The 18,909-nt window shown below is 43.2% G+C and overlaps 1 protein-coding gene across 1 annotated transcript in view; it reads right to left on the bottom strand.

Annotated features, from left to right (window-relative positions):
• SEZ6 (seizure related 6 homolog) overlaps positions 1 to 18,909 on the bottom strand; it is a 1,048,734-nt gene that overhangs the window by 327,512 nt on the left and 702,313 nt on the right. The window contains exon 4 of the mRNA XM_078680080.1: positions 2,027 to 2,219. Within this exon, the coding sequence (XP_078536206.1) occupies positions 2,027 to 2,219 (193 nt within the window). The remainder of the gene's footprint in view (positions 1 to 2,026; positions 2,220 to 18,909) is intronic.

The following is an 18,909-nucleotide window of genomic DNA, read 5'->3' as shown; positions in this document are numbered from 1 at the left end:
TGCAGGGCACACAGATTAAAACCTGCCTTACAGCTGTCTTTCACTGGCTAGCAACTGCTCAACTTAAATGCAACGCAGAAAAAAATGACATTCTCTTCCTTGGTAAGGTTCCATCAGATTTCTGGCTACCTTTCTGGTCAGATGATGCCTTTCCCTCAGGACCCCAGAAAGATTCAGTCAAAAACCTGGGGATTACATTTGATAACAGCCTGTCCTTTAAGCCACAAGTAAAAATCGTTGGTAGGCGCTTGTTTTGGCATTATGAGGTCTCTAAAGAAATGTCTTCCTCTTTTATCCTTTCCAGTGAAGAAATTGATCATTCAGGCGCTGATAACATCCAAAATTGAATATGGTAATGCTTATTCTTAGGGTAACCGGTGTACCTGTTGGACAGTGATCCAAAATGTGGTGGCCCGTCTTCTGTTAAATGTGCCATTAAGAACATGGTTTTCGCTTTACTTAGGGACATAAAGAGTCAAATTTAAGGCTCTTGTTCTACTGCCCAATGCTTTATATCAATTGGGGGCCTCTTAACTCAGAGCCGGATTTGAATTCTGTAATCCTTCTAGACAGTTAAGATTCGCCAACAAACAAACACACATATCTGGGATCATTTTAGAGCTGTGTGCAGTGAGTGATTCTGCAGTGTTTAAGAAAAAACTGAAAACCTGGCTTATTGTGCAGGCTTAATTCTCTGTTTCTCACTTTCCGATCTATGCTGTCTCGCGACGGGACACGCCTTGGAGTAACTGTGAATGTTACAAATTGCTATCATCATAATCACCATCTAAGAGAACCTCATATTCCTACAACCGCGCCCAGATTTCACTGCTCATAGCCTGCGAGACGGATACACCACCATTGTGTGAGAACTCTGACTTCAAAAGAGTAAACATTCAGGTGACGGGTGGAATCATTTTCTAAGAAGCCTTGTGCTGTTATTAGCCAATCAGTATGTGGGGTGAGCCAGAAGGAAGGGCAGGACCATTGAACCCCTATATAAGCCTCTTTAAGTCAAACCCAGAGGGACACAGATTGACTAGCTGTACCTTTTCCGGACCACACACTGTCTTCGTTGGATTCAGGGGATTTAAGAAAGAGAGTAGGAAAATGGAAAATGGACTAGGAAAATCAAGAGGGCGGGGTAGACACCGGCTGGCTGCTTGGACCCAGCCCTAACCACATGCCTTCTTCATTCTTGGCCTCAAGACCCTTTCAATTGGATACCATGTTAGTACTCTGAATTAGCCCAGAGTTCCTCACCGATCTGCACCCCATCAGATCTCTGACTTTATGATGATTTAATGGGAGTGTAAGAGGAGATAGATATTTAGTAAACTGGAGATACCATATTCAGCTATGAGTGTAGCGTATAGACTGGGGAAGTCCGATTAAAGCATTCATTTCGGTACCTATAACCTGGAGTCCTCCAGTTAATTAGCCACAAGATAGTAAACTCACACCGGTATGATGGACACCTCTTTTGATCCCAGGTCTTTTTACCACCAAGCTTATTCCTGACCCCCTCTGCTCAAAGATGCCCATAATCTATCTCTGGGCAATGTCGCTGTAGCGTCAAGAGATTTCAGGAGCCACTGATCAGAGGGTGGTGGTTGTGACTGAGAACTGGGTGAATGTGTGAGTCCCAACGCTGGTAAATATTCAGATTATTTGAAGACTCCAGAGAGAAACATTTGATGGGCAACTCTGAGCAGTCATATACTTCGGCTGAGGTGACATTAGGCGCCGCCCACTGTACTCCGCGAACAGAAATGATTATATATATATATTTAGAAACAAATGTAAGCACGGGTAGCTTTAAACACACCCAACTCACAGTTAAGAAAGCAAAGAACTTGGAGAAAAACGAATGGCGACAGCAATATAGAGTACACAATTTATAGAGACATAATCTGAATTTATTACTTCATAACTTGAAGCCAAGAACTCTACCCACCAAGATACACTTTCACACTTCTACTCTCCAGCGCGGTTCCCTCCACTGACACTCCCACCCTATGCTTACCTTGGTAGTGGAAGTAGAACTGCCCGGCTCTCCCTGGCTGCGTGCTCTGGTAGTGCACTGTGACTTGATTGGTTGGACTGCGGATCACCTGACCTTTCATGAGGAAAGACTCATTGGCCAGGATGGCAGGCTCCACCCCCTCCATACTCTCCACAGTTATCGTCTCACCCTCCACCAGACTGATGTTCAAGACCTGTGGGAACAGAACACAGACAAACACTTAAAAACAAGCTCATAATCAGATATAATATACCCCTTCAGTTAAATTAGGGGAACCAAGTGACACATCTTTTTATCAACTGTTTATTTTAAATCTTATTTTCCAAACAGCTGACTGCTTAAAGCATGATAACACTTAAAGGGAACTTAAACCAGATAAAGCAGGTTTGTATCAAAGCCGTATATGCCCTTTGCTATCCACGACAGAGCATGTCTCCCCTTTACAGTCTTATTCCATTTGTGTTCAACCGTTTCCCTGTCAGAAAACCTCATTAGAGTGTAACTTCAAAATGAAACTGTCACTTCTAGATGTAAATTTGTAAAGTGTTACTTCTAAAAAAGAAATTAAAAAAAACACGACCTTTCGACAAAAAATGTGTATAGAAGAAACAGAAAATAACAGGAAAAAAATGGGAAGGAAGAGGGAAAAACGGTTTGGGATTGCCTCCATAAGAAGGAAAGCTGGGTAAAATCGCATTAACAATTCAAAGGAGAACGGGGAGAATGGGGAAACATTTTTTTTAGAAGAAAAGGAAGAGATGGCAGAAGGCATGAGTGTTACTTCCATAAAAAATAATAAAGGTAACAAAAATAGACAGGAGCGGCTCCACCATTAGGGTAGAGTAGCATCGCCCCACTAGAGCCCTAGAGATGATAAAATAAAATGGTAATAAAGTTCATTTATTACCATTTTTTCCACCACCCCGCCCGAGCCGAGTGTCAGGACGGGCTGGGGCCATTGTTGCTGAATGGCAGCACTGGGACGAGTGCTGGGCTGTGCATTTAAGTTTACAGTGCACTTGTCACTTTGTTCGTCTGTCTTGTGGTAGCCTAATGGCTAGAGTGCGGTTTTACCTCGAAGCTGGGGAACTGGGTTTGAATCTCGGCAAGGGATGCTCAACATCCTGTGATTCTGAGCAAATCACTTAATCTCCCTGCGCCCAACAAAATGAATGTGTGTGTCTGTAATGTAACTAGTGCTCATGTAAAGTGCTCTGATAACATCGGGTCAAGTTCGTGCTATATAAAACTTGAGGAGAAAAAAATACATACGCATTTTAAACCTCTCTAACGTGAACAGCTGCGATTGAGAAAGCTCAGGCCTCCAGTGGCCTTGCATGCGCAGAGAGAGGCCGCTCCCTCCAATCCTGGCCCTCCTCTTGTGCTGGTTACCAGCGTGAGAGCAGCACCAGGATTGGTTAGAGGAGTTGCCTGGAGCCTGGAGGAGACAGTGAAGAAGAACACCGGACTGGAGTGAGGACGACGTGTACTGCAGTAAGCAAGGTGCCTATTTCTCTTTATATATTTTTTACTTATAGTTGGCTTACATTCATACACACACTCACCACCCATTTGCCCGCCCTACCACGCTCATTCTAGTTGCCAACCGCTGCTGAAAATAGACACAAAATGGGTGAAGGTAAAAGTAGGCTATAAGAAGTAAAACTACAAGTGATTAAAAAAGTAGTAGAGACAGTACCAAGTAAAAACAGGCATTTGCAATGCAATCGGACTTGCATTTGATAAAGTAAGAGCTCTTGGAGTTGAAAATGAAAATGGTTTTTACTTTTGTTTTTTTATTTGCAGTGGAGTGATCATATTTTTATAGTGCTATTGCCATTCGGATGACTTCGCAGAACATGAAAATGGGCTATGAGGGAGGGGAGGGGAGACGAGACAAGAGTAATATGCTGCCTGAAAAAAAAGTACGTTATTTATAAAAATGTTTCAAATCTTGCCAATGCAATGTGAATAGGATCAGTCAGTTGCAGGGTCACTGATGATTTTAAAAGGGTGATTTTTGGGGCCGGGTCTACCCAGTTTGCAAGCCAGTTGTTGAAATCTATGGCTCATATGCGCACTAAATTCCTAAAACACGCTTTGTGGTAAACTGCTTCAAATGTCAGCAGAAAACATGGCATGCACCCGCAAATTAGAGAGACAACGGCAAGGTAATCTTTGATGGAATGCCTCTGGAATAAATGCATCTCACACGCTTCCCTTGTACAGAAATGTGCTTATTCGGAGACACTGCCATTAAAAACTCAACACACCAAGATAAGCAGTAGACGTATCACATAAACATGGGTAAACAACATATCTCGCTTATATTTGACGTTTCCGCTCCAGTGACTTTTAAATATGGCAGTCAAATGTCAAATAACCTGTACTTCTGGCAACATATTTGCTCTATTTAAGTACCTCAAACATGGGCCACACAATGGTGGGATGGATGCACTCTGACAGCAAATATCAACCAAATATTTAACTTGTAAAGTTGTTTTTCAACAGGGACTGAAGCGGCATCTCCCGCTTCACTTTTCATCTGTAGTGCAGCCATTCACAGACCAACAGACTATAATATTGTTTTTCTGGATGTGAATCCGGTGATGAACCCATGCAGGCAAGTTGTTGTTTGCTCTGCTCTCCCCCTAGCGGGGAAATCACCCCCTTGGTGTTCCTGCAGGATTTATTTATCCTAGCTGCTGATTTCCCATTGTAGCCCGAAGGCAAAGGGTAGTATATGGAAGGTGGAGTCTGCGGACGGAAGTCGATAGGGGGCTATACAACAGTAATAGATAATGCTCTTGAAAGAGAGGACGCACTGTCACAGTGACGTGGAAATTAAATGGTAGACGAACATATGAAAAATAAGCAACCTACTGTGCTATAATTGCCGAGATCCTTTTCGAGTAATGGAAATGTCTTTTTTGAAAACACGACTCTAACTGTTTTAAAAATTTTGAATCAAGTTTGGGTTCTTAATTATGGGCACAGCTCAAAACTGTTGTTTATAATATGTAAAATGCACACCATGTTTTAAATGACACAGCTATGTTTGATGATTCCACATGGCGCAGTGGTCAGAACTGCTGATTTGGAAGCTGGGGATCCATGTTCAAGCCTGGGTGTCGGCTCAACATCTGAATCTGGGATAATCACTTAATCCCGCAAGTGCTCTAATTTAAATTAAACAAAAAAAGCAGCAATCTTGTAAGGGTGTTTGGAGCAGACAAGCAGTGTTGTTGGAGAGGTGAAGGGGTGGGGAGAGACGGCACAGGGAGATTAAGTGTGAGAAACAGATATGTAAATTAAACAAAAGAAAAAACAAGTGGTGACCTTGGAGGAGGGGTGGGGTGGGCACGCAGTGTTGTGGGAGGGGTGAGGCTGAGAGGATGGCACAGGGAGATTAAGTGATGGCAGGGCAAATGAAGCTGCCAAATTAGGTAAACAGAACACTTAACGAGTAGAGGCAGGCCAACAAAAAAAACAGAGTGCTCTGAAAGCTCTCTAAAGTACCTGGCAAGTAAGAACATATGTAACTGGGGCAGTCCTCATGCGAGGATACAAAAGTCCGAAAGGAGGGACTAGTAAACGTATTCACTAAACAAAAGCCGCAATTTCCTAATGACAGAAAGAGGAGCCAATTAAAAAGAAGAGCGCTGCTCCAAGCCAATATTCTAGATACAGCATGTCTTGAAGTGACAGCGCATACGTTGACTAGGCGAAGCCGTAAAATGAAAATGAAAACAACTGAGAAGTAAAACATTTGATGCAATGAGGTACATTTATTTAGGAGATCTCTCTGTGTAGGGGCAAATGATCCTAATAAAAGAAAATCTGCTCACAGACTTACATTGGCACAGTGTGCAGAGTACGTGAGTGAGCAAATGAATGATAGATTCTGGCTAGCATGAAAGCTTTGAATTCACCCTTGTCCTTTGGAGCTGCAGAGCCACCTAGGAGTGGTATTCAGCATCTACAGCATTGAGCATCCCTGCTAAAAATGCAGCTTTGAAAAGGGGAAACAAATGCAGCATCCTTGATCACAAATGTTGATGCATAAAAGTCTTGCTCAGTCCTCCCCCCTCCAACAGGGTGTATTGCAATGTTCATTACTCTAGTAAACTCACTGTCATTTACTCCACCCTATACAGTTGACAACTTCTCCTGCCACTTCTATGCTAGTGATACTCAACAGTTTTTGGAAATATAATTCCAAGAAGACATTGCCATATCAGCAGCTCTTAAAAAAATCAGTCTGGCATGATCCACCTCAAATTACACCTCTCAACCAAACTGCTCTACCCTGGGAGTGTAATAGCTGAATGCAGTCAAGTTTTTATGTTGCAGGCCATATGCCATTGATTGGCCCAAAACCAGGGATATTATACTGTGCAAGAATGTCAATCTTCAAACGCACAAAGGCATTTTTGCAAGAGGAGAACAATTCCAAATCAGACGTTTTTAAGGAATTAAACTTTTTCTTCCTGTAAGGAATTTAAAAAAGTAGTCCAATAACTACGCTTTTTTAGAGTAGTTTCTGGAAACGCTTTACTCACTAGAATCCCAAAGTTCCATCTTGTTCTCTTATAACAGCATTACGGGCAGCAGCTAGATTGGTACCTGGAACAAGAAAGTAAGGCCGCATCGCACCAATTCAGAATTCCTCAACTGATCCCTAATCAAGGCCAGAAGTGCACTTAAGATGCTCTACATTATCCACAAAACTCTTCAGTCTGAGTCACCAAATTATCTTAATTCGAAATTGATTGTTCTGGGTGGACAGGAACAAGTGCAGAGCACAGTAACACTTGTGCTTGAATACCATTTGCAGGAAGAAATAGACGCTGACGCACTCCTTCTCGCGGTGTTCACCCAAGCTGTGAAAATTTATCCTGACTGCTATCAGAAGTAACCCCTCCGACGAAACCTCTAAAAGCAAATGAGAAGGCTGCTGTTCCAGCAAAACTATGTATGTTTACTAGCCCTGTAATTAATAATTTAACCCCTCCCAAGCTTGTGATGGAACTGCTCTGTCACGCCCTTCGGGTGGGCTGTGCAGGTGACGGAGTGGTTCCGTCACGGCCCGCTCGCCGCGCCTGCGAGACGCTGATTTTGCGCCTGCGTGGCGCGTTCTATTGAGCGGGCGGGGCCATGACGGAACCGCTCCGTCACAAGCACAGCCCACCCGAGGGGCGTGACGGAGCGGTTCCATCACAAGCGTCGGAGCGCCGCGCGACCCCCGCCCTTTAGCGCTGTGGCGGAATTGCCGCCGCAGCGAAAGGGTTAAGACATGCTCTGCTAAGGAACAATGCCTCCTCTGATCTCTAATGCCCAATGTCCTTTGCCTTGCTGAATCTATCCTTCCTTCACAAAGGCAGAGCAGTGTTACCCCACTGCTTTTCAGCAGTGTAAATAAAAGAAAAAGGAAATTATAAAAACTCGTTATTACCATTTCATTTTTTCCAGCTGCAGCAGCTCTGCTGGGTGGGGCAGCTCTGCTGACAGATGAGCAGGGGGAGGAGTGGCGGGCATGTTCTCCACCCAGACTGCATTACAACCTGGGTGTAGAACATGACCAGGCTCCCAGGCCCTGCATGAGCGCTGAGACACAGTGCTCAGACCAATCACAACGCTGCATTGCACTGTTCTGATTGGCTTAGGGAAGGCTGGGTACTTCCTGTTTCGGTCAGGAGAGAGACACGTAGAGAGAAACGTGGTGAGGAGGTAAGTTTATTTGTTTTCTTCACCCCTCCTCACCCATCCCCCTGCCCTCCGCCTCACCACTTCTGATCCATGCCAGTCGCCACTGCCTTCCTGTTAAACCTAAAGTGCACTAATATTTCTGTAACTCGTCTATTATAATGCTGAAATCCTTTTTATCTGTAAAGTAGATATATTTATTGCTTATGGACTGTTTTTCATATGTTTATGCATTCCAGTCTTGTATTTCCGGTAATTGGTTATCATATAGTGATAATAGGTACCATATAATTCTTTGTGTGGTATTTTTCCACCCACTGGGTCACTCTAAAAAGCCACAAATAATTTAATAATTGCAATTAGAAAAAATAAAACAGCAGGCAATTACGTCACGCAATTGGTAAAAATTAAGTTCAAACCGTGTGCTTCTGTTTGCACATTTTCTCTTAACATCATATTCTAAACGTAGAACAAGTAAGTAGAAGTGTATCTCCAAAGTCGAGCTGCAACCCCCGGATGTGTCAATGAATGTCTGTCATCTGAAAGCAAGCTTCACTGGAGCTCTGGCCTCATTGTTTTACCGATATATTTAATTGTCTCCATTAAGGAGCTCTGGAAATTGTTTTCTTAGTCAGGAGGCCGTTGACATTAACATATAAAGTGCTCTGTCTTTCTCTTGAAGGTGTAGTATAGAAAATAACACATATCTAGGTTTAATCTGTGTGGTTTGCAGGGCTACTTTGTATGTTAAAATATTCATTCTCCTTTGTGCTCTTGACACTCTTGAAGACTAAACCATAGTAGGTTTGCATAAATTGCATTTAGAAAGAGGCGTTTTGTAGTGTCAGCATGATTTAACATGATATGTATATTTTGCAAGTCAGCTTTTATGAATACATTGCACTAATTTAGCTCTGGAAAGAAGAACAAAGCACTGCTCTTTTGTGCAAAACTGGAGAGTGAGTATTAGATGTGTTCTGGTGGCCGATTTACAGACTGGTGACTGGAAAACCGGGGCTCAAATCCTGGCTACCCGACATGATCAAATTGAGTGATCCTAGGCATATCACTTTGCTTCACTCTGTTAAATTTGGGAGCAGCTAGAAGTTACTTAGTTCAGGGTGTGAACTTTGTAATATATGAATCACTGGTAGGTGGGTTCAAATATTACTCAGTATATAATAATGTGTAGTGTACCTATTTATTTATTCAGAAAGTTTTATAATCGCGATTATGACCCTTGCGGGTATCAGAGCGCTGTACACACGGTATATGCATTAATAAACTCCGTACAATAGAGGTCAGCACAGAGACACCACAAGGAGTACACAATCAAGATCAGGGACCTGGTAGTGGGCCACACTAGATCCATTTCTCCTGGGGTGTAAAATATTTCCTGTACCATTCAGCAAAACAAGCAAAAGTGAGCTTGACACAACATAATAAAATAATTGTCAAAACTGTAGGGTGAGAGCCCTCGGGTAAAATAACAATTAACACCCAAACATAAAATAAATGGAGAACGCTATGTTAGGATAAATGTCAGGTCTGTCAAATGGAAAACGCTATGTTGGGATAACTGTCAGTTCTGTCAACAAGGATCATTCATAATTGATCAAATTGGCTCTTTTTCCTTTTGTAGTGTCTTCTCAAGCCAGGTTCATGCAAATGAAATACTGCTGCGGCCAAATGCTTCTTTATTCCTCAGCATACACTCACACACTGTGCATTATCACATACTCAACATTAACAACACTAACAAATTCCTGCATATCACCTGCTTCTTCTCCAAAGTCCACCAAGAACCAAGAGTGTCCCAGAGCGCATAACATTAATATGCTATACCCTTCCCCTTTGTTAAATAAAAAGTGGCAAACATCACTAAAATCTAATTTCCTTGATTAGTTGACGAGGCACTTGCACTTCTTTACGCTACCAGGTGATCCGAGATGATCGAGCTCCACCATGATTGGGCAACACAACATAGCTGCACCTGCTGGCGGGTCGCCTCAAGCATCTTTTTTTAGGACTCAGCAATGTGTTGCGGTGTGTGTTTAAAATGTGATGTGTCGCCGGTGATGAATTGTCTAGGACGATGCGCTGTCACCATGTGTCTCAAGCAAGCTATAACACGTAAAGGATCAAAGGTAAAAGGAGTGTCTGTTTTCTTTTTTCATCTCTGCTTAACCAGTACCTAGTCTCCCTTGTCAAAGGGTGTCTCACAGGCATGGTGACACCGATCTGTATATATTTTCATTTTTCTTCTACGAGTCGTATGGATGTGTCGAACCATGTCATCATTCACTGATCGATCGGAGATCCAGTGGTGTAGTTTTGGTCTGATGGCTCTCCCAAATAGCAAGTTGGCGGTGCTCTCACCAGTTATGGAGTGAGGGGTTGATCAATAGGCCCAGGGCTTGACTTAGATCGATTCCCTCCAAGGGATGCTCGTTGAATGACCCTATTCAGGGTGCCCACGAATTGTTCAACTACACCATTGGTCTGGGACTAGAGGGGTGTACTCTTCTGGTGTTTGAAGTAGAGTAGGACAAGAAACTCTTTGAACTCTTTGCTGCTAAATGGCAGCCCATTATCAGATTTTGGGATTTTTGCGATGCCAAAACATTGCAAAGTTGTTATTGAGCCGTTCTATGACTTTGTCATGGGTTATCGAATATAAGTCTTCCACCAGAGTAAAACATGAATACTCATCTATGCCTACCATGAGATGATGTTCATTTCCTAAAGGTCCAAAAGGTCAACTGCAACCCTAACCCAAGCATGGGCATGAAGGTCACATGTTGTCACTGGGTTCTGCATCACCTTGGGTGACAAACAATTGCAAATGTGGCACAACTTCAGTTTCATCTCAACTCACTTTTCTAGCTAATTATTATTAAGACTCTAATGTGTAGAGCACAGCTAATCACCAGCGGGGGTCTCAAGGGGCTGTCCATAAGCATGAAGAGATTAAGTAATTTGCCCAGAATCACAGGATGTTGAGCCAATGCTGGGACCCGAACCTGGATCCCCAGCTCCAAAGTCGGCAGCTCTGGCTGTTACACCACTCTCCCTAGGCATTTGAATCACACTTGATATCTTAAGGCTCTCTTGGTGTCCACAATACCTTGGTGTCCTTCATCTGCCCGCTTGATGACCCACTGTTTTAGGCTTTTGGGCCTAATGATTCTTGAGCCTTGCAGTATCACACCTTCTTGGATGACTGCTAACTCATCCTGTACATTCTTGAACTTTTGGAATTCAACATAATCAGCAAGGGGCTTAGTAATAAGTCCTTTGATTATTGATAGGTCTCTATATCCATTGGTGGCAGCAATGATTTGTTTCACAGACAAGGCCACTGGTGTGCTAGATCTCACAATAAAGCTAAGATAGGCTTCAGGAAGTACTGTAACTGCAGTTCTACTCCAGCTCAAATTGATGGTATCCTTCTCAAGACAGGAAAACACTTTGGCTCTGTTCAATTACATGATCACGTCCACGATGTGTGGACCAGGGTGGCTCTCCCTCTGCATATCAACGCAAATGGGCACTGCTCCGCCACTGTCCATTTTTGGTAATACTACTACCGGCAAAACCCATGGCGTTGGACCTGTGGAACGTTCAATGATGTCATGCTTTAAAAGCTCTTCCAACTCTTTCTCTACAACTTATTGTAAATGGATGGCAGCTATTTGGTGTCGCTGGGCCACAGGGTGAATGTCTTCATTGATGTGCAGCTATACTTTCATTTTCTTGAGATTTCCAAGGCCACAAACAATGATGGGAACGGGCTCATGATCTCAAACTGAGCTCAGAGGTTGTAGTCGAGGATGTCAACCCCATGTCAGCAGCAGTGGTAAAACTGAGGAAACAGGCACTCGTCTAAGTCCCTTTGTGGAACATAAATGGTGGCTTGCACCTGTATCTTTTTGTGTTTCATTGTTGCTGTGAACGATTCTTAGATTTGTAGTGGCTCAGAAGTGGCTCATGTATATACCTTTATGCCTGATAGATTGAGGGGAGGCACAGGGGTCAGGATGTTAACATTTTCCACTAGCATTATATTTATTGACGCACCACTGTCTATGGGAAAAGTTATGGGGTGATTGTTCACTTTCATTGTGATTTTGGGACAGTGCCCAAATGACGTTTGTCGTTTTATTGGATGGGATGTCTTTGAGTTGTGATTTACCTTCCAGGAAGCTAACTCCACATGTGCACACCGTTCTTAGGTAGATATTATTAGCGCACACCCATCTCCTTTGCTGCTACTCGACAGTAATGTCATATAGCCTTTGTACCATAAGCTGATTGCATGGTTTCCAACTCGCCCTTTAACTCACTATTGATAGCAGAAGCCTCTCACCTACATTAATATGGTTCTCCTCTGTTCACGTGTTAATAGCACAAACTATCAGTTCACAACTACTCCACCTCTAGCACTGATTCCACGCCTAAAATTATAACTGGCCGCACTCGGATCACAGCTGATCTTGCGACGTCACTGAAGATGACCCTAACTAACTTTCTTATTTGTTTTCTCCCCCTTTCTTCTCTCAACTTTTCCAGTCCTGATGATGATCCTATATCCCTTGGTTAAGGATCGAAACGCCATCGACAAAGTTGTCAACCTTATACACAGTAATTTGTATACTATTTTATGTGTAAAGGTGACCCTTCTGTAATTGTTTTTTTTTTTTTAATTATTTGATACAGACAACTACAAGCTGCCTGAGCCTTTCTCCGTGTTTGTTTGCAATGTGAGCTCATGGATACAGTCTTGTGTCCCACTGTAAGTAATTCACATGTTTGTCTTATTTTATTTATTTGCATATTAAACTGCCCTTATCAGGCTGGATAATGGCTAAAATATAGTACCGATTGGGGCTATATTGATTTCATCCTTATTCTTTACTAACTCAGGGACCACTGTCTCTTAAAATAAGTTAGCTCCCAAGGTCCCAGACCGATTTAAATTGGGTACACTTGTACTCTATATACGTATATGAAAGTAATGACAAGTTATTGAAATACTTTGCTACTGATTGTGATATGATATATATTTTTCTCACTTTTTTATTATTGCATTTGGCATACCAATCGGAGCTATTACCATGTGATAGTATGTTTTCTATGACAACCATAAGATCAATCAATCAGGATTTGGAAAGCACCCCTAATCACCCGTGAGGGTATCCAAGCGCTGCGAGCTATGCTGCTTCCGGTGCGGTTCAGTTAAACAGCCAGGCCTTGAGTCCTTAAATGAATTCCTGATGAGAAATTGAGGTCCTGAGATGCATGGGGAGGTTGTTCCAGGCCTTTGTGGTGGGTTGTGAGGAGGAGCGTCCTCCACTGATGCTTCGGCGGATGAGGGGTAGTGTGTGCGAGGGAGAGTTAGGCGGATCGCAGGAGTCTGGAGGGGCTGGTGGAAGTTCACATGGTCGTCGATGTAAGCTTTTGATTGCGAAGGGCTTTGTAGGTGTGGATCAACATCTTGAATTGACTTCTCTTCTAAATGTGGAGCCAGTAGAGCTTCCTGAGGTGGGTCCATCTGGGGAGGTCGAGTATGAGTCTGGCCGCTGTGTTCTGTATGGTCTACTGTCTCTTTAATAGGTGTGTGGGGATCCCTATGTAAAGTGCGTTCCCATAGTCCAGACAGCTGATGATAAGGACTTGAGTGACCATTTGTCTAGTGTTGGTGGGGAGCCATCTGAAGATCTTATGGAGCATGCGAAGAGGTTGGAAGCAAGTGGAGAAAACTGCACAGATCTGGCTCTCCATGGTGAGCTTGTTGTCCAAGATAATGGTACGGCTGTGGGCTTGGTCTGTGGGAGTCAGTGAGGGCCCAAGTTCGAGAGGCCACCAGGAGTTGTTCCATGGGAGATGTTTTTCCCGAAGATCAGTACTTCTGTTTGGTTGGTGTTAAGTTTTAGGCAGCTGTGCTTCAACCAGTCGGCGATGCTTATCATGCAACTGTGGAAGTTGGCCCTTGAGGTGGAGGCGTCTTGGGATAGTGAGAGGATGAGCTGGGTGTCGCCTGCATAGGATATGATATTTAGTCCATGGGTTTTCATGATGTTGGCCAGTGGGGTCATGTAGGTGTCAGGTGGATTCTCTGGACTCTTCCAGTGAGGAAGGAGGCAGTCTATTTGATGCCATCTCCTTGGATTCCAATATGATAAAGCCTCTTGATGAGGTTGTGGTGAGATACGGTGCTGAACACTGCTGAGAGTCAAGAAGCATAAGAGCCGTTGTTTCTCCCCAGTCCAGGAGGGTTCTGATGAAGTCGGTGGCAATGAGCCATGTGGTTTCGGTGCTGTGGTTGGAGCGGAATACAGATTGGGAGAGGTTAAGAATATTGTTGTTCTCCAGGTGTTGGCAGTTGATGGCTTTCTTAATGACTTCGGCAGGAAAGGACAGTAGAGAGATGGGCTGGTTGTTCTTGATTTCGCTGGGGTCAGCGGAGGCTTTTTTTGAGACAGGGTTTGACTTCTGCATGTTTCCAGTCTTCGGGGAAGGTGGCTGAGGTGATGGACATGTTATTGATGGTGGTGTTCTCCTTGTTGATTTTCTTGCTACAGAGGTTGAATATGTGGTGGGGACAGGGGTCTTAAGGAGCTCCGGATTGGATGGATTTCATAATGACAGTGGTGTCTTGTGTGGTGAGCTGGTCCCAGGTGGTGGGGAGGTGGTCTGGATTTGCCTCAGTGGATGCGAGGTGGCTGAGGGTGTCAGCTGCAGTGGTTTGGAGTTAAATGTTCTTGTAGATGGTGGAGATCTTGTCGTGAAGGAAGTTTGCAAGGGTATTGTAGAGTTCTTGAGAAGGGGTGATGATGTCAGTGGCTGCGAGGTAGGGGAACTCTCTGATGATGTTGAAGAGTTCTTTACTATGGCTAGCACATGTTTTGTCAGCTAATGCACTCCTTTTCATCTCCTTCAGGAGCTGGTGGTATTGGTTGAGAGATGTCTTTAAGGTGGTTAAGTCAGTAGGCTCTTTTCTAGAGCACCATTTCCTTACTAGTCACTTGCAGTTGAGTTTTGCGGCTTTCAGTTCCGTGGTGTATCAGTGGGCCTGCATGGTGGATCTCTTGTTTTTGGTGGGTTTGAGAGGGGTGACTCTGTCGGTGCAATAGGTGATGCAGATGGAGAAGTTCTTGACAGTTTGTTCAAGGTTGGTTGAGGTGTCAGGGTGGGATGTGTTGAGGGCATCGGTCCACTGGCTCTCTGATACATTGTTCCAGCAGTGGTGCGAAGTGCTGCAGGGCTTGGTGTTGGTTCCTGGGGAAGGGGAGCCTCTGATGGTTAAGTGGATGATGGCATGGTCTGTCAAGGTGAGCTCGTGACACAGCGGTACCTGTCGCTGGCCATGAAGAAGGGGTCGACCGTGTGACCTATGTAGTGTGTGGGCTTGGTGCCTAGTTGGGTGAGCCTGATATTAATACTTTCGAGGAGGTTGGTGGTATTGGCATCGTTGTGGTCTTTGAGGTGAAAGTTGAGGTCTCCGAGGAAGATGCACTGTTTGTAGTCAATGGCGAGTGAGGCCATGTATTCGGGGATGGCATCTTAGAAACTAGTGCGTGGTACGGGTGGTCTGTAGACTAATGTGCCTCTTAGGGTGGTTTTGTCATCAGTTCAGAGCTGAAAGTTGAGGTGTACCATGGTTGGGTGGTGTCATTAGTGGCAGTGGTGCATCCGATGGTTTCTTTGTGGATGATACTAATTCCATCACAGTGTTCGTTGATGAGGTCCATGTGTGTTATCTTGTATCCATCAGGGGGTTCTGAAGTGATGCTAAGTGCGTAAGAGGAGTTGAGCCAAGTCTCGGTGAGGAAGAGGACGTTGGAGTGAGGGAGAATTACAAGCACCCAGTGAGACGTGCCGAATGCGCCGCCTGAGCAATCGCCACGGCGACTCCGACCTTCAAAATCTTCACACCGGCTGGTGTTGAGGATTCTAAATAAAGACATAAGAAATATTGCGCAATTCATGCCGCAAGAGTTTGTCGGCTGACAAGCTCCCCTCCAAAAGAACGCTTGAATAATACACCTACTACCAATAAGGCTGTCGTACTATATTCCAGTCCTGATGAAGACCCGCCTTTGATGCACTCAAACAAGCACATTTCTGTTAGGGTCGAAACGTCGACGTTCTGCATATATATCCACCTGCACAGAGTCCAAAGGAACCTAAGACATAATTTATCCTCCTGAGACTTTCGTAACTCACAGTGGATACTCCCAATGTATTGTTTTATGTAATGGTATGATTTGGTTTGTATTTGTTTAATCATTTCCAACACTCAGTGACCAGTCACGACTCTCCCACTGAATGTATCCCCAGTACATGATTTTGTACATGTTTTGTTGTGCTTTGGATAGCTTGCTTAAATATTGCTTTTGAATTTACGCCAAAAGGTTAAATAGTAAAGATTGACCTGTCTCTTCCATTGTAGTCATTGTTTTGTGTCCTCCTTGATATATCATTCACAAAGAAAATTGTTTCCTATTTGTATTCAATACATGTTTCAATTCAAGTGTGTCCCCAACAAAACCAACTTTTTTGTTTATACCAAATTGCAAAAGGCACTCTGTCTGGACCAAGATCTAGCTTTCTGTCAAATGTAATGTAATTCTGTTCAGCAGTTTGGGTTGTAGTCGTTTCTAAACGAAAATTTTGTGAAGATTCATCAAACTGCGACAAAGTTATTAGCAAAACAAAAAACGCTCTTCCTAGCGAAACTAGGTCCTAACTATAACAACGCACTGATGACCAGCAATATATAAATAAATATATATATATATATATATATATATATATATATATATATATATATATATATATATATATATATATATATAATAGCATTTGCTGAGAATGTATTCATAGAAAAGAAAAGCGGCAATAAATGAAATATATTTTTCACCACATTGGTGTCGTCTCCTCTGCATATCCTGTGTCGAGGTTGAGTTTTGAATATATATATATATATATATATATATATATATATATATATATATATATATATATATGTATTCTCAGCAAATGCTATTCACTGAAAGCAACCTTGGTGCCCTAGTCGCCTACAGGGAGAGGACCTGCTTTAAAAGATGTCGGTGATTGGAATTGCAGAAATGGAGGTCTACTGTCCCTGGTAGGTCTCCATCACTGCAGTGGCAGTAAGTTGCAAAGGGAATCTTGCCTCATACATATTAAAGAGGCAGTTTTTTGTGTGAATTTCAATGAATGTTGGTTTCGTGCTTTGACTGAGTTGCCCTTTAGTCAGTGTAAACCTCAGTTCTGGCCCATAGTTCGGTAACATGTATCATCTATTTTGTGCACCATTTAGTAAGAAATTTGCAGAAGAATCCCCTCCTAACAATCTCCTAACAAAGCTGATAAGGAATCACAGTGCTGAAGATTATCCTTAACTGTGCCTTTCACAGAGATAACTGAAAATCATTGCAGTATGTTAAAAGTTAGGTCTTAATGTGTGACATGAAAGGTCACAATGAAAACACAACCTTGTCAAAAGTCCTTGGATGATCAATGGAACAAGTTCCCTGGACATGTTGTCTCTCTCACGCCCCCCCCCCGTGGTCTACATGAAGCTGACATTCTAAATGACATATGTCTCTGAATGATTATCAATCAGGTCTCTATAATTTCAATTCACTATACTAGGTTTTTGCTTTTATTAACATAGAGGTATGAAAACTGGGTTAAATATAAACTACATTTCCCAATACACTCAGCAGTTGCTCCAGTCTGCATGTCAAGTAACTACGTAACCTGGGGCGGAAAGGCACACGGAAGGAGTGCTTAGGAATGAAGCACCTATAAGCACCACGCTCGGGTCTGTTGGGACTAAGTTTTGCCATTTGGCTATCGGTGTTATATCGGTATTTGTTTACCACGCAAACAATCAGGGTCGGATTGGGATAAAATAAAAGGCCCAGGCAGCAAAATAAAAGTGCCTCTGCATTAGTGAATTGGAAAGCTAAAAAAAGGGGCCCATGTTTGCAAATTGGAGCCCTTTTGTTGCAAAGTATGGAAGGCTGCATAGATTTGAGCTTGCTGCAGGCAATATCTGCTTAAATATCAGGGGAATCAACAGTAAAATTCGGACTGGGCATACCATAAAACAGGCCCTCAAACAGCTGAAAGACCAACCCATACACTCAACTGTGAGACCTTTTGCCAAGCACTTCCTGACTACCCGACAGAGCAGTCCAACACTGGGGACAATGTAAGTAAGGCAACGTCTCGTCGTAATCAGGGTCAGTCTGTGAACCACAATCAGTTGGGGCAAAAAAGGGTAAAGCAGCCTCCCCCTGTAGTAGGCCATGATTAGCACAGGACTGTGAGGGCATGGTTGGGTCATGGTAGTCCATTCTGCCCTGAAAGCAGTCCTCTAGTCTTCTGCCACAGGAATACACCACTGTGTCAGAATGACCAGGTTGGCCCCAGTCAGGCTTTCTTGAAACATAAGTTGATTATGGTAGGGCACTAGCTAACCCAAGCATCTCCACATTTTAAATAACAATACCTTCTTATAGAGACTATATTTGAAAGCATCCATTCTACCATGCATTGCTTGATCATGCCTTCTGAACCAGTGTATAATATTAGATGACCCCATGGCCGGTGTTGGCTGGTTGAAGATAAAGTCTTCCCTTGCCCCACCAGCTTTACTGAGCATTCAAGTGCATTAGCTGCATGCGCAGACATGCCTTTATTTTCAATCTCTGTTTGCCCTTTCCTTTTGTTTTGAGGAGCAGCTTAGAAATATGGCTACTTCTAGGAAGCATAGAGATTAAGAGGAGCCGATATAGTTAGAGCACCAGCATGTGCATAAGGTGCAGTATTGCCTACGGGATCAGCAGATGGGATTTCCGTCACATTTGTGATGGATACTCCATCCGCTGAGATCTAAAGAAGGCCCTACATTTTTGTAAATCATACTTTGGACATGATATTTATGTCAGGCGATACTTCTGACTAAGATATTCTGACATTCTGCCCAGATACATGCACAGTGCATACTGTACAAAGTATATCATCTACATAATTTCACAACATGAATTTGTTGTAAGATGACACAGAACCAGGTTGAGGACTTTTCTTTTAAAAAATGTCCTTCCCCTGATAACACTTGAAATGTTTGGATTGCTATC

The sequence above is a fragment of the Lissotriton helveticus genome, chromosome 3_1 (genome assembly GCF_964261635.1).
Source record: "Lissotriton helveticus chromosome 3_1, aLisHel1.1, whole genome shotgun sequence".
In the NCBI taxonomy this organism is placed as follows: domain Eukaryota; kingdom Metazoa; phylum Chordata; class Amphibia; order Caudata; family Salamandridae; genus Lissotriton; species Lissotriton helveticus.
The sequence above is the reverse complement of the archived record's forward strand: the minus strand, read 5'-3'. Positions and strand labels throughout refer to the sequence as shown.